The following is a 14,832-nucleotide window of genomic DNA, read 5'->3' as shown; positions in this document are numbered from 1 at the left end:
GTCTACCTTTATTGACTGTGTGTGTCACACAGTGGAGATAGGTGTGTTAGGGACTGATTCTTGGCTGCGTAGCTAAAGTGCTGTTCAGCAATTCCGGAGTCTGTTGTGGGACAACATATCTGTTGTCAAACCATACCATCTTCCTCAGTTTCCTACAATAAAGAAGGTGGGATCAGGTGCAGTTGGAAGGGTATGTGAAGGTAAAATTGTACATGCTTTCCTCATTCAAAACCTCCAAGAGGACAAATACCATGGGAAGTGAAAAATCACACTGGTCTCATTTCCCACCCTCTCTGCCTCTTAATCCTTATCTATGAAAAAGAGGGATTTTTTAAATTATTTTTTTATTTTTGCCTTTGAGAAAAATCATGCTGTTTTTAAGCTACTCGGAGTTAGCAGACAATACGTCGTAAATAAGCCTTTCTGTCCTTCTTGAGCGTGTCAGGAAGAAATGGCACAAATTTTAGTTTTCTGAATGACTACATGTCTTGTGACTTTCTGTCAGAACAATCCTTAGGGCCTTGGTGAAGTTTCTCACCTCTTAATGGTCATTTGTTCACAGAACTGTTAATTATCGTCTGTTGCATTTTATGGAGAGGGAAACTGAGGCATAAGGAGGGAATATAGATGTTCCCTGCATGGAGGACATCACTGAATGAATAGGGGATGTCCTGTTTCTGGTAGTGGGTCATTGTTCAAGGCTCCATCTTGGCTTTGTTTTAAGTTCTCAATTTAAAAAACTAAATTAAAAACAAATCTCAATAAAATTGCATCAAAATGTAAACAGGAAGCTCCCTTCCCCAATCAGCATACTGAAAATTTACTTGACATTGGACAAAACCTTTACAAACTATTCTCTTGTACTATTTGTTTATAGCATTAGTTTGTTTGGGGGAAGGAGGGAGATGTTGTTTATTTTATTTTATTTTTTTTCAGTCTCTTTTTTTCTGAGGTAGATATTTGTCCAGGTGAATATGATCAGTAACTTTTGTGAGATAGACTAAGTGGCATCAAAGCTGTTTTGTTTACACTGAAACTCTCTGTTACTTTTCATACCCCTGACTTTAAGGCAGGGAAGGGTTCATCTACCTAGGTCATACAAAATGAGGTTATATAGATGTGAAAGGTACACAAGAAAGACACCCTCCCCTCCTCCTCCCCACTCCCCCCCCCCCCCCCCCCAAAAAAAAAAAAGTTTGAAGAAGAAAAAAAAATCAAATAACAGAACCTAGCAGCAGCCTGTCTGTCCAGAAAGGCAGATGCATATCTGGGCCATAGGCAAGATCTGTGAAAGAGAAGGAAAGACTTAGAAGGAAAGCACTAATCACTGCTCTCTACCACTGACTCACTCATCTTTAGGCAAATCAGTATGTCTTTGCTTATCCATCTGTATAAACATGAGACCTCTGTACCCTTAGAGAAGTTGTTCATTTGCTGCTTTGGGGTTCTTGGATGCTATATAGCTACGGGTAGATCACTTGTTTCTCTGCAAGGTTTTTTTGCTCTATATAATTCCCATTTTCCTACTTCCATGAAATTGACTTTTTCTTTTCTTCAGAAATGGAGAGTGCAATGGATTGTGAATAAGGAAATGTGTTTGCTATCACTAAGTCTGCCACTGATCTCTGTAGCTTTCAGCAACTCCCTTCACTTTTCTGTAACTGATTCTCCTCTCCCTTTTCTGACTGTCATTTGTTTTGACCGTACGCTCCTATGTGTCTCCAGTTTCTTATTATGCAAAGCACCTGTGAACACTAAATTCACTTGGAGTCATAGATTCCACTATAGTAAAAATGATAAAAAGTAGTTTATTTTCAAATATGAAACTATGTATGTGTGCATGGTAATTCTGACACTTACCCCTGAATTCTGCTGTAATAAGCATTTTCTGTTCTGTTCTCATTCTCATACGATATATCTTTTAGCACAAAATGCATTTCTTTAATTCAGTTATCTAAAAAGTTATGAACCAACCTAATACATTTACAGTACAACGGAAAGCAAGTGCAGGATAGCCTCTTGCCTGTTACAGATATAACTTTTTTTTGAGCAGAGGAAGGAATTAACCTTTAGGACAATTTACCAAGCAGGGTGATAAATTCATCATCCCTTGGAATTAAGATTCAATGTTTTTCAAATAAGGTTCAAACATTGAGATTGGACTTGTCTCCAAAAGATACAGTCTAGCTCAGCCATCAGTTGTTGGCTTGAATAATTCTGCCTCTTGCTTGAGTTAGCAGCTAAGATTTTGCAGCCTCGCTTTGGAGAACAGACTGGTGATACTACTAGCTCTTTCTGGCTGTGCAGATTCCTTTAAGTATCTGCTGTTAAAATCGTGTTTTCTGCCACATGTTTAGCATAAGTATTGAGTGCACTGGAGACATCATGCTAATACCATTGCTTGTAAACTTCCATGAAACCAGAACACCATTAGTTTTAATGCCAAATGATGAAACATCATGGACACAATGGGTCGGTCATATCTGCATCCATGCTGTGTAGGTGTTAAAATGGAGCTGAGGCCACAAGGGACTCATGTTTGGCAGAAAGCTTTGGCTGTGAAAATGAATCTCTTGAGAGCAGATGAGGTGATGGTAAGTCTTGATTAGCATAATGACCCTTCAAGTGAGATTTTATCAGAATTGGTGGGTCATTCAGATTCTCAATACTTCATATGTGCTTTCATGGTCAGATGTTAAATGAGTAACTGTTTCTTTGTTGTCCTGGATGATATAGAGATTACTGTGAAAGTATGGTGAGTTCAGTGAGTTTGCAGGTAGCATTTACGTGCTGACTCGGGGGAGTACAGAGCTCATTGGAAATGAGCAGGGATGGGGACTGCTTTCTTTAATACAAGTTTGCATTTGCTAGTAACATCTGGTTGATGCCATGCTTTGTTACCCATCAGGCTCAACAGCCAAATAAACATAATTCAGCCACCTCATAAGACCCAGATTTTCGGCTGGGAAAATCTCAGGGAAAATTCAGTGCTGGTAAATGAAATAGGTGGTTCACAGTGAAGTTTTATTAAAGTGCATCTCCCAAGCTCACCCAGATGCAATACTTTATGAAACTGCTAAGAACTTGTTGTGTTTGTTCTGAAAATGTGAGTTTATGTCAGAAGATTTCAACTTCATGATTTGGTCAATTCGAAATACACAAACAGGGTTCTGTAGGTTGGAATCCCGTACCACAGGTGATTACATCAACATGAATCAAATTTGTTTGATGCCTAAAAATCATTAGACCTTCAAATCTCATATTTTAGTTACTTGTTTTGGAGTTTTAAAGCACTTGTAGACTGAAACACAAAAATACAAAACCAAATAAGACTTCTGGTAAGTTAGGAAAATATATGAATGCTCAGTTAGTGTTGTTTGGTTTAGTTCCATAAGAGTGAGTGAAGGTCTCGTGTTTTACAGTACTTGAGACTCACGTGATCCCTTTAGGCGAAATGTCTGAAGGATGAGCCTCTGTATTACACACTACAATTTTTCCATAGTTTTTCAGTGGAGATTTGCAAAATTTACCTATGAAATGGTGGGAAGATTGTGTTCTTTGCAGTAAGTTTCTGTTTGAGATACCTCTCTCCATTGGGGGAACTATTGAAGCAGTTCACTAGCTACTGAATCATTTCTTTACAGTCAAGTTATATTTTTTATATATTAACTTATAACTTACACGTATTCTATATATGCATATTCTAGATATATATCTTTATATATAATATATACATATGTATAATTTATAAGTTAATATTGACTTCCTTGATATTAATGCTGTGGTTCATAGTATTTTGGTTCGGAGACTTGTAAAGTATCTAGAAATTGATGAATAATGCGAGGAAAGGAAACAGTGGCATCTGTTGAAATGTTTTCAGTGAAATATTCAAAGCTGGTTTTGAAGCCCATGAAATGTAGAAATCTTATTACAGAACCATTGTTCTGTATAATCCATCATTTCCAAGAGTAACCTTCTTGCTCCTGAGGAAAGAGTAAAATTCACACTATAGGCCATTATGGAAAATAATATTTATAAAATAAATTGGAAACTATTGTTCACTTCCTCTTACAATACAAGGTGCATTTCATTCAAATGAAATTGTCAGGAGACAAACTCAGAATAAGCAAAAAGAGGTGATTCTTCATGCAGTGTGTTAGATTGTGAAAAGCCTTACCTGCCACAATATTTTGTGAGCCAAGGATTACTGGAATTTGAGACCATATTTTGAGGATCTTTTGAATATACAAAGTGTTAGGATATTGCTTTTCCAAGTAGCTGTTAAAGACCTGTTTCTAAGAAGAGATAGTGGTGAAATTAAACTTCATTCTAACCTAATTCAGTTATTCCTCTGTAATCTGCAAATAAGGAAAACTTCACCTTTCCTGAATCAAAATTATGCCCACTAACCCTGGCTTTTCCAGCTTTGGGACTCTGTCTTTTTTCACGCAAAGGTTTTATATTTGTGTTAGGACAGATGTACTCTGGTTTGAATGGTCCCTTATGGCTTATGAGGTTTAAAATGCTGCCATGTGTTCAGCTAGACTTTGTCTAATTTCCCTGACTTTTAAGATATTGAATTTTGTTTTTATTCACTTTAATGTGAGGGTGGTTGCCTTTCTAATCTGCCTGAGATAAGTAAATGTACACAGAATTCTTCTAACTCCTAACTCTTTGATATGCTGCTTGGTGTAAGAAAAACAAAAGTATTAGAAATAATATGGGAAAATAATCTAATTTCCACCATTCTGAATAATGGAAACCTTTATAGAAGTACCTATTATAGGGGAAACTTGTCCTTACACATACCTGCACTTGTAATTTCCCCGTATTATCCTAGTTACTAACAGCCCCAGTAATTTTTATATTGTGTAAATGCATACTACAGTAGATGAAATCTACTCTAAATAGCTTAGAAATCTGACTGCAAGAGAACGTGCGTTGGAGATACAATATGTGGGCCAACCAGGGGAGAATAAAACAGAGATAGAAAAAATATGGAAGGGGACAGAACTCTTATAGGTGTGAACTGGCTCATGGTTATATGATGATACAATACCAATGCTAATTCTATACAATACAGAATGGAAGGGCAAAGAAAGATACGTGACATCTAGAATGTGTCTAGAACCATCCAAAAATCAGAGCGTATTATAAAGTGAAGACCTTGAGAGCTTTACAGAGATTTTCAAGAGCTGAAATAAAAAAAAATGTGGAGTTCTTTTTCCTCTTCCCTAGTACACAGTTTCCCTTCTAGAAGTGATGTTTCAGTCTTGATCAGTAAAGTCAAAATGCCAGTTATTCTCCATGGAACATTTAGGAAAAACATCATTTTTTCTCAATATGTATTCAGGAATTAAAACACTTTCTATAGTGCAAATTGACAAACTGAAGTAAACAAATCAATCAGGTTTGACACATTTCTTTTAAATATTTTACTTTTACTAAGAATTTGTATGTAAGTTTTTTTTATTCCTCTTCACAAAATCATTGTTTTTAAACTACAAACATATTTGAGATATTTTTTCTTCATTATTTTCATCACATTATTGGAAAATTTTTCCCAGTTTACAAATTATATTTTCTGTTTAAAAATAACTATATATTAAAGAATGTTTTTATTTGCCTCAAAATGAAAATTATATCAATGAATATAGGCCAAAATGCAAAATATATATATATATAAAAAATAAATTACTCAGGTCTAAAACTAGTGATGGACAGATCAGGAAATTAGAAGGGAATGCGAAGATTACATGGTGACTCTAACCTGCTGTTACTCTTGTATCTCAAAGAATGTAAAAGTGAAGCTTACACTGTGACTGTGAAATACATGAGCAGCTCTTATGCTTCTCGCACAATTTGGGAAACAATTAACAGAGCGTGTGAGTAGCATACAGGTATTGTTGGATAATGATCAGGAAAGAAGTTGAGATTCCCAAAGTCAATTTTCCCTGTTCCAGAAGGAGAATGGTGTTGCAAGAAGGTTCTTTCTATAGCTAGGGGACTGGCTTGTATTTCAGATGGTTTATTTAAATCCCTGTTCATCATCAAAAGGTATTTGTCACCTTGGGACAGACTTTAATTTTCTTTTGTATTTCAATTTTCCCATCTGAAAGAGATAGCTGGTAGATTTCTAATTCATAGTATATTCAGATTTAAAAAACAGCAAAAAAAAAAAGAAAAAAAGAAAAAAAAAATTAATGACTGTTAAGTTTCCAGGTATTGCACAGAAAAATAAACACAAAATAGAAGAAGAAGCAAAAGGGAATTATTCCCTGATGAAGAAGGGTCAAATCTGAGAGATCAATACCAGATTTGTACTTCATAACAGTTTTGTCTTAGTGAAAACAGAATTGCCAGATCACTACTTGGCCCTGAGATGAGAACATACATTGTAATAAGTTCTTTTTGTATTTGTGGTTGAAAAAAGAGTGTAGCAGAGAACATTATCTAATTTCAGTCTCATAATGAAAATTGTCATCAAACAGCAGTGCTTGCCAAAGAAAATAAAATGTCATCTCTGAAGGGACTGCCTGTAGAAGCCTGTCAGAAATTGTCCCAGGGGAGAATGAGCTTTTATAACAACAACAAAATATGATCTTGGGTTTAAAAAAAATAACCATATGAGCACTATAATTGCTAAATGGGGAAAAAAATAATCCCAGCTGTGTCATATCTAGTACATGACAAAAAAACTATCCTACAAATATTTTTTTTCTGGTACAACTAAATAAACTCAGTCTAAAATGAATGATACTTAGAATAAAATGTCTGAAAAAAATCCTCAATGCAAAGGATCTTTTTCCCTTTTGTTGGAGGTGTTGCATAAGTTGGGGAATTTCCCTTTTGCTAAAGATACATTAATACTGCTTGCACTGCTGAGTAAAGGCTGAGATTGGTGATGAAATAATGCAAAGGAAGAAAAGCTTCTAAAGCCGGGTTATTAAAGTGCCTCATCAAAGACAATAAGAGCTTTGGGCATGAGTTCCCAGGGAGCTGATATATCCCTCTGAGAGCTATTTCCTTTTCTCACATGCTTTCCTTAGCTCACTGGGCAATGGCTTCTATTTTGAGAAGAAAACCCTGACATAGTAGAACCGCTGTATCTGTGAACTCCCTTTGAAACTACTGTATGTCTTGTATGTCTCTCCTTTTTGCCTGACTCAGTTCTCCTGTTCAGGGCACACAGTAAGAGAAAGCAGGGTTCCCTGGGTGCTGTGCAGCATCACAATTTCTGTTCTGTCAGGGGAATCACCGGATACACCAGGTGAACAACCCCTCCAAATGTTTGTGCTAAAAGAGACAGAGGGAAGCTGTGGCACTGGGGATGTTCAACCACCTGGCACTGCAGTGAGATTGCAGGATGAAGGAGGATGCTATACAAGCACAGATAAAGCATCTGCAGGCTGTGATAAATTCATTCAGGATACTGTTACTACCAACAGCAAATTCAGGAAGGTGATAACTTTCTGAAAGCTGTGCTCAGAGAAACTATAGATGGAGTAGGGTGAAGACAAGATTTACTGTGATGATTTCAGCTGGCTGAATATTAGTGTCCCCAGAAATCTTGCATCCTACATATTCCTCATCTGGAAGCACAGAGGTGTTTGCTGATTTTTTTTGGATTGCTTCCCTGTTAAGAAATTAAATGAAGTTTTACGGTGAGATGACTTGAACTTCATTAAAAATTAAATTGCTAAATACCGTACAGACGTTACTTGTCATGGAAGAAACTGCTTTGACATAAAAAGGAAAATATTTGTATTGGTGAGATAGATTGTCAGCCACTTACTGTTCTTAAGTTAGTTTGTATTTCTTGTGCAATTACGAAAGCAGGTCTAGAAATGAATTTTGGATGTGAAAGGGAAAAATACATTTTGTAATGGTAATGCTCTTGATCAGGCGACCTCAGAACACTTTTCAAAATTCACTGTTACTTGTCCTAAAAGATTAATTTTCAAAAATGACTTTTCCTCAGTTACTGTTAGGGTCAGTGAGCTGTAAAGTTTCAAATAAAAATCTACCTGTACTTAAAGAAAAGTAAGAGACTCACCACTGAAGTTTTAATAGGGTATGCAATTCTATCCACAAAGCTAAACTGTGTTTCCTTTGCCTAATCTGGTTATCTTCTATTCCCTCTCCTTTCTTCCCTGTCTCTTCTTTGACAGTGTTTAAGAAAAAAGGAGATGAAAACAAAGAGGTGGATATCCAGCTTCCATATTTTAAAGTAGATTTCAACATAAACCAAACTGCTGTTACAAAATTAATTAGTTTTTCCATGTCATTCCAAGGTTTTACACTAGGGAAATTGAGGAATGTAGGGATTTCCAGTGACAATATAATGCATAATAGGGATTCCCAATGGCAATATAATGCATAATAGGAAGTAGATCTTAAATTTTCTTAAATCAGAGTCTCATAATTCTTAAAATACATTCAAATCATTTTATTTTCTGGGCTACTCAAAGCTTTAAAATCATCTTCTTTGCTCAGTGATTCTCTTAGGCATCCGCACTCCTTTTTTCCCTGCCAGTCCTCTGCCACTACTTGTTCCAAAAAAAAAAAAAAAAAAAATCAATCAAGGATTGCACATAATGATTCAGGTTGTTTGCATTTTTTGCAAAACCTCTGAAGTGGTGTCCTGAAAAGACAGTTCACAGTTTTCCTTGCCTGAAAAGAGGATTGTCCATGTTTGTCAAGCAAGTGAAGGAGGGGAAATGGAACGAACCTACAGGAAAAGTATAGGGCTGACTGCCTCTCAGTGCTTCCATGTGAAAATTTTGAAGTAAAATAAAGCAAAAGAAAAACAGAACCTGAGTGGTCACCCACTCTACTATTACCTGATGGCAGGATTTATGGAGAAACTGTTTGTAAGTGCTCTGTAAAAGTTCTATTTGTATATTGTTCCACAAAGAAATATCAATGTATTTCTAATACCTGTACAGGCATTTTTTTTTTTTTTCCCCTGACCTTTCTCAGTCTTATTTGGTATTTATTGTGGAAAGATTTTCTGATGTGATTGATGTATTTGGTTATTGTTTATGTAACCAGGCTAGAAGATGGTGTCACTTTGTTTGCAGGAGCAAAGTTAGAATTGCAGGTTTCCATGGTACAAGTTACTTGTGCTATTTAAATTCAGTCAGTCCTGCATGCGAAATCTGGATATGTTAGAGCACTTCTTTTGTTCGACATTGAACAACTTCATTAAAGATGGCTACTGGTAACTGGAAAGAGATTGATACCATGTCAGAAGGTCAAGGAAGGCAAGTCTCTATATCTGTTGTCAGAGCTAGGCTAGGATATAGCCTGGCTTCTGTGCTGTGCTATACATTTGGTCTGTACCACAAGTTTAACGATATAAAAGACGATCTTTCTATGCTACATGGTTACTGAAGACTACCACAAAAAGTTAGATAGCAAGTTTTCAGTTATGGCAGGTAGCTGAGTGTGCCCACATAGCGATCCCTAAGGTAACAATATTTGCAGCCCATGCTGTACAGCTTGGTATTGTTTCTGCCATAAAAGTCACCAGGGACACTTTTCAACTCTCCCAGACATGTCCCTTAGAGACTGGAAGAAGAAAAAGCCCAGGTCACTGTCTCAGATGTGATGCAGGCTTCTTCGGATTAATTTCTCTATTATCTTTGTTTTACTGAGAGTCATGACTGTTTGTTTTTGTCCCCAGTTATTCAGTTCAGTGGAGTTTGGGAGAAGATGGCTGCTTCTTCACGAGGGAGTCGCACCAAACAGGTTCTACTGGTAAGAGCAAAAACCTTTTCCTCATTTTCCAGACACAGCTTCCCCATATGTACAGAGATCTTGAAAAGGGTGCTTGAAGGCAGCATGGCTGAATACAGTCTGCAGTCCTGTCAGTATCTAGTTGTTGAGATTAACTTTGAACTGATATGAAAGGGGCATTATTCCTCCTGTTCTGTGTTTATACAGCACTTGAAAGTGATGTCTTTGATCTAAGAATGATGAACAACCGAAATATCCTGTGTAACAGTTTGAAGAAAGCATTGATTTGGGAGGGGAGAGTTCTGCAATTTTCTGTGAACATTTTGAGTTTAAGCTTAACAAAATTCAGCATAAGCTTGCTTGTACTCAGCATGGAGTCTTGGAGTCTCTGAAGACACTAGCATTTCTAGCGTGGGTAACAGTGGGCATCCTCATCTCCAGTGGCTGTTGTTGTGCTTCTAGCTGCCGTTAGACCCAGTTCAGTCCCCGAGAATGAGTTAAGTTAATGAACATTGAACTAAGCACACACAATTCTTCACTGTGAGCTTAAATCACTGTGTAGTATTGCTTCTACGCTGCCAGCCCAAACTTTCCAGTCAGATTTCAAGCTTTGTGGATCAGTCATATTGCACATATTCTCTTACTGAATCTTTGAATCCCAGTCAGTTACGTCAATGGTGAAATATTTGGGCGTTTGGTGCCAAAGTTACTTTAAAGAAGTATCGTATCTCTTTGTCACTGATGCAAGCGTAATTTTTGCTGCATAAACTTATACTCTACAATTACAATCTGGTCATCTCCCAGTTTTAATACATGGGTTGTCTGTAATGGATGTTTTAACTTCAGATTCAAACATTTGTGTGGTCACAACCACACAACAAGGTATGAAAAATCATCCCTGGATGTAGGACCAAACTTTCTTCTAGTCTGGAGTTTTTCAGCAAATTTCTAGCAAATTTCTTTGCATTTTGATTCAGTTTTATCCATCACAGACCTACCCTGTGATCCTGGTGTACTGGTAACTCTTCTCATAAATCTGACTGCAGGCAGATCTCCCTGCATTTGCTTTCCATAGTGGTGATTTGCATATCCAGTGTAAGTCTCTGTAACCAGTTTCCGTAAAGAGCTTATCTGAACACCCCCAACACACACATATACCCTGCTATGGAACAGAAATTAGAAAGCTGAGGAATCAAGGAGATGCTGTTCTGCTTTCCTACAGATATGGTTGTCATAGTCTAAATAAAAAATGTTTATTTTTTAGCATTTGAGGTTACTCCTCTTTTTACTTAAAATGGATATCATTCTGCAAGAGTTCTCATCAGCTGTATATGGAGGCAGAAGTCTACCTCTGAGCAGATGCTGGCTCTTGTCCTGTGAATCTGGACTTTAAAAGAGAAGTTTTAGATCCAACAATCATCTTGAAATCAGGAGGAGCTGAACCAGGTGATTAAAATTATATCTTTCTGGTGGCTTCTAACTCTAAATTTGTGCCAGTTCCATAGGTTTTGAACACAAGATTCAAGAGAGGTTCAGTCAAATATTTTCTTTTAATTTCTGAAAGAAGTAAGAGCTCTAGGTCAAATTTACTTCAGAAATGCATTAATATTTGGTTTGCAAAGGATATAGACCAAAGATTTTGTTTGCTGCTCCTGATTTTTAATTCTTTCTCATAACCTGTGTTATCTGAGGCTTTCACAAACTGAATTCCATTTTTAGCTTAGACTTGTTTTTCTGTGAGCGTTGGTGTAGACACAGATATATTACTCCTCCTTCTTTTCCATGGGACTCCTAGCTGGGTTTCAAACACACACACACACACACACACACACACTTACATCTTTTCATGTTTCTGGGCTAATAAAAGTGGAAAGTCCTATAAACTAGGGACACCAGTTTTGGGGACATCCAACAAAATTGTACTGACTGAAGGGGGTCGTAGAGGTGGAATGTGTGCTCCTGTTCCTGGATCCCTGAGTCCTGTACTTCACTTCAAACCTTTTGAAGTTTCTCGTCATTAGTTATAGTAGTGGTTTATAGTAAATTGAGCTGATGGATACCTACAATAAGAATAATGATGAAAATGATCATTTTTCCTTTCTGTGGAGTTCAGACTTTGAAGGCCTCTTAGAACCTTACAAATAAGAGAACTCGGCCTTGGAGCTTCAAAGGCAAAGAGTAAGATGAAAAGAGGTTCCAACCACTCATCTAATTCCCTACAGCCATAAACAAAACATGAAACTGCAAGCCTGTATTTTCACCTTGAAGAAAATGTCCCTTGCATAATATAACCTCACTGTAAAGTAGACTGTATTTCTACTATCAAAATTAAAAATAATACAGCTTGTGGAGACAGTGTTAAATCTCATTCTGATTTACTTATTGTAGTCATCACAATAAAAACAAACAAAAACAAACAAACCCACTCAGCTTCAATTATATGGCCACTGTCAGTGCTGGTGAATATTCATGAAAATAGATGTGCAATTGAGAGCATGTATACCACAGGAAGCAACACTGGGCTTTTCTGTGCAGCCAAGTACCTAAGGACAAAAGAGGCACTGAAGTGCTGAATCAGAAGGGCAACCCTTTGCCCTCAGAGCATGGCCACTGCTGACTTCCCTTACAAGGAAAAAAAAGGGAGACTGGGGCATAAGAGGGTGCAGATCAGAAGTTAAAATCCAGACTTCTACAGCAACATCTGTATAGCCGGTGCTGATGTACAAGTTGGGTCGAGCCTGACTTACTGTCCTGGGTTATTTACTTTAAAAAAAAAAATAAATATTATACATTTGGGCTTGGGAATATGCAGAGTCTAATCAAACAGAAGTCAGAATGCTGACTTCCAGTTATTCTTGAGGGCAGAAATGAATAGTAAAGGACAATGTCTTGAAGTCACAAATTTCCAAGGAAATTAGCTTGTGGGGATTCTCTCTCCTGTTCCTGATGCTTTCGCTAGTTCATATGGATTTGAAAGGGATCCACCAGAACACAACTGTATTGTGAAGAGAGCGAGGGCTATATATTCTCTGTGGAAAATGAAGGCTACATTCCAATATCTAAGGAAGGTTGAGTAGTTACTTTAACACCGACTGGTTCCAGGCCTGTCTAAATTGGGACTTCACTAAGATCAGGAAGACACAAAGCAAAGGCTTTGGCATCAGGCTCTTGAGACTGCATTTACTTAATGCTGCTTCTTTAACGGAGAAGGAACATCTGTAAGACTTTAAAGACTTCTAAAAGGATTTGAATGATTGATGAAAACAAAGATGTATTTTCCTGATTTCTCACTTATATTTAAATTGACGTTTTACTCTGTTATGTTGGTTTTGTAATTAGTTTGTGGGTCACTCTAAGTCTTGTGAATAAACATCACTGGGCTTGCTAGTTTTAGTCTTGAAAAGGCTCTGCCTGAAAATGCTGTCAGAGAAACTATAATGCCATTTACAGCTGCATTTCTTATATCTGTATATCTTCTAAGATATCTGCATATCTTATATCTGCAAGATAATTTTATTTTTTATTCACTTATTTTTGGTTGGTTTGTGAAAGATCCCCTCCTACTACTGCCGTAGAGAAATTTAAAGCCCTGAAGAACATTAAAACACTCTGTTGATGCCTGCTACATAACTCTGAGAAAACACTTTGTATAGAGACAACTCAGCTCCTTGTAGCTCACAGGTATTTTGTGTTTTTGCATCATCTATTTCATGAAATGGAGTCATTAACATGAGAACAAGATCTTTGTTTCTTCAGAGCTCACCTGTTCCCCTTTTTTCATTCTTCTACTTTCATCTGTAAGCGATGCTCTGACATCCACACTTGTGATGGAAGAGATTGTAATATCACTGTGGAGGAACATATTGAGGTGGGGGTGGAGGGAATGAGCAGAAAAACTCAAACCTATAAATGAGGTGACTGGACTTTTCTCAACTGAAAATGGAAAAGCAGAGGGGGAGGGAAGAAAAAGATCTCTCTGATTTTGTACCTCATTAAAAGGTTGTAAGGACACATTTGTTCATGCATATGTGTTGGGCAGGCTTTAGTGAAAGGTAAAACTATCATCTCTAATAATTGCTGTAATTAGGGTATCTTATCACATAGCTGTTTGCATAATCTAGGTATGTGGAAGTGATATATTGAGGAAAGCGTAATGCATTCAAACCTATGTACCTGATGGAAACATAAAAGAATCCACACTGCATACACCCCCAAGGCACTGCGGTTCTGCACTGTGTCAACATTTTTTATGTTTTTTATTATTTATCTGGCAGGTTCTTGATATTTTGCTGTTAAATGTACTGTGACAGAAAAATGCATTAAAGTTAGAAAGGTGCTTAGTAATTGTGAAACTGTGCTGTATGAAAATACCCTAATTGCTAGGAAGGAGTATTCTAAGCAATGTTAGTTCAGCAGGGTAATACAGAAAAAACAAGTTAATGTACATGACTTATTGTTGATAGCATAGTTTTTCCTAATGTGGACAGCATTAGGGGAAGAGAATGTAGTAGATGATAGTTAGGAAAGGTGGATAAATGCTTTATCTAAATGCTTCTCAGTTTATTTTTGTTATACATGGTGATTTTCAGCATACATTCCTGGAATTTTGCTGGCAAAGACTCTGGTTTGTAGTGAATGCAAATGTGAAGGCAATTGCCAAATCAATCATATTGGGAATTACTTTACTTTTTTTCCTGCTTTAAGTGGTCCAGTTAAGCAGTCAAAGCTCAGCAGCGATACCTTGTGACTAGCAAATCCAAACATTCAGGACCAACGGTTGAAAAAAACCCACAACCTAGTCAAAGTGCATACAGTTTGCGATGGCCAAAATATTCAAGCAAAAATTGGTTATTAAAAACTAGATTTTTTATTCTGGTCCTCTCGTCAAGTCGTACATTGAGCCAGAAATTATTTTATGAAAGTCAGTAAGTCAAGATATCACAATTAGTTGTGGCCCTAAAATAAATTAACAATAATAATAATAATAATAATAGTAATAAAAGTTTAAAAGCTCATTAAAATTTATTCTTTTACTAAAATGTGGAATTTTCTGAAAAGATTCTCAACTAATTCTGATCATAACCTACCTCT

General features: G+C 36.8%; 1 protein-coding gene across 7 annotated transcripts in view; it reads left to right on the top strand.

The window, feature by feature from the left end:
* The window catches only part of SORCS1 (sortilin related VPS10 domain containing receptor 1), a 291,500-nt gene that overhangs the window by 183,392 nt on the left and 93,276 nt on the right, over positions 1–14,832 (top strand). For all 7 annotated transcript variants that reach the window (XM_080597281.1, XM_080597283.1, XM_080597282.1 and 4 more), the window contains one exon: positions 9,689–9,762. In XM_080597281.1, the coding sequence (XP_080453407.1) occupies positions 9,689–9,762 (74 nt within the window). The remainder of the gene's footprint in view (positions 1–9,688; positions 9,763–14,832) is intronic.

Source organism: Anser brachyrhynchus (assembly GCF_964034855.1).
Source record: "Anser brachyrhynchus genome assembly, chromosome: 6".
In the NCBI taxonomy this organism is placed as follows: Eukaryota; Metazoa; Chordata; class Aves; order Anseriformes; family Anatidae; genus Anser; species Anser brachyrhynchus.
Note: the sequence above shows the minus strand (reverse complement) of the source record. Positions and strands in the feature narration are given on the sequence as shown.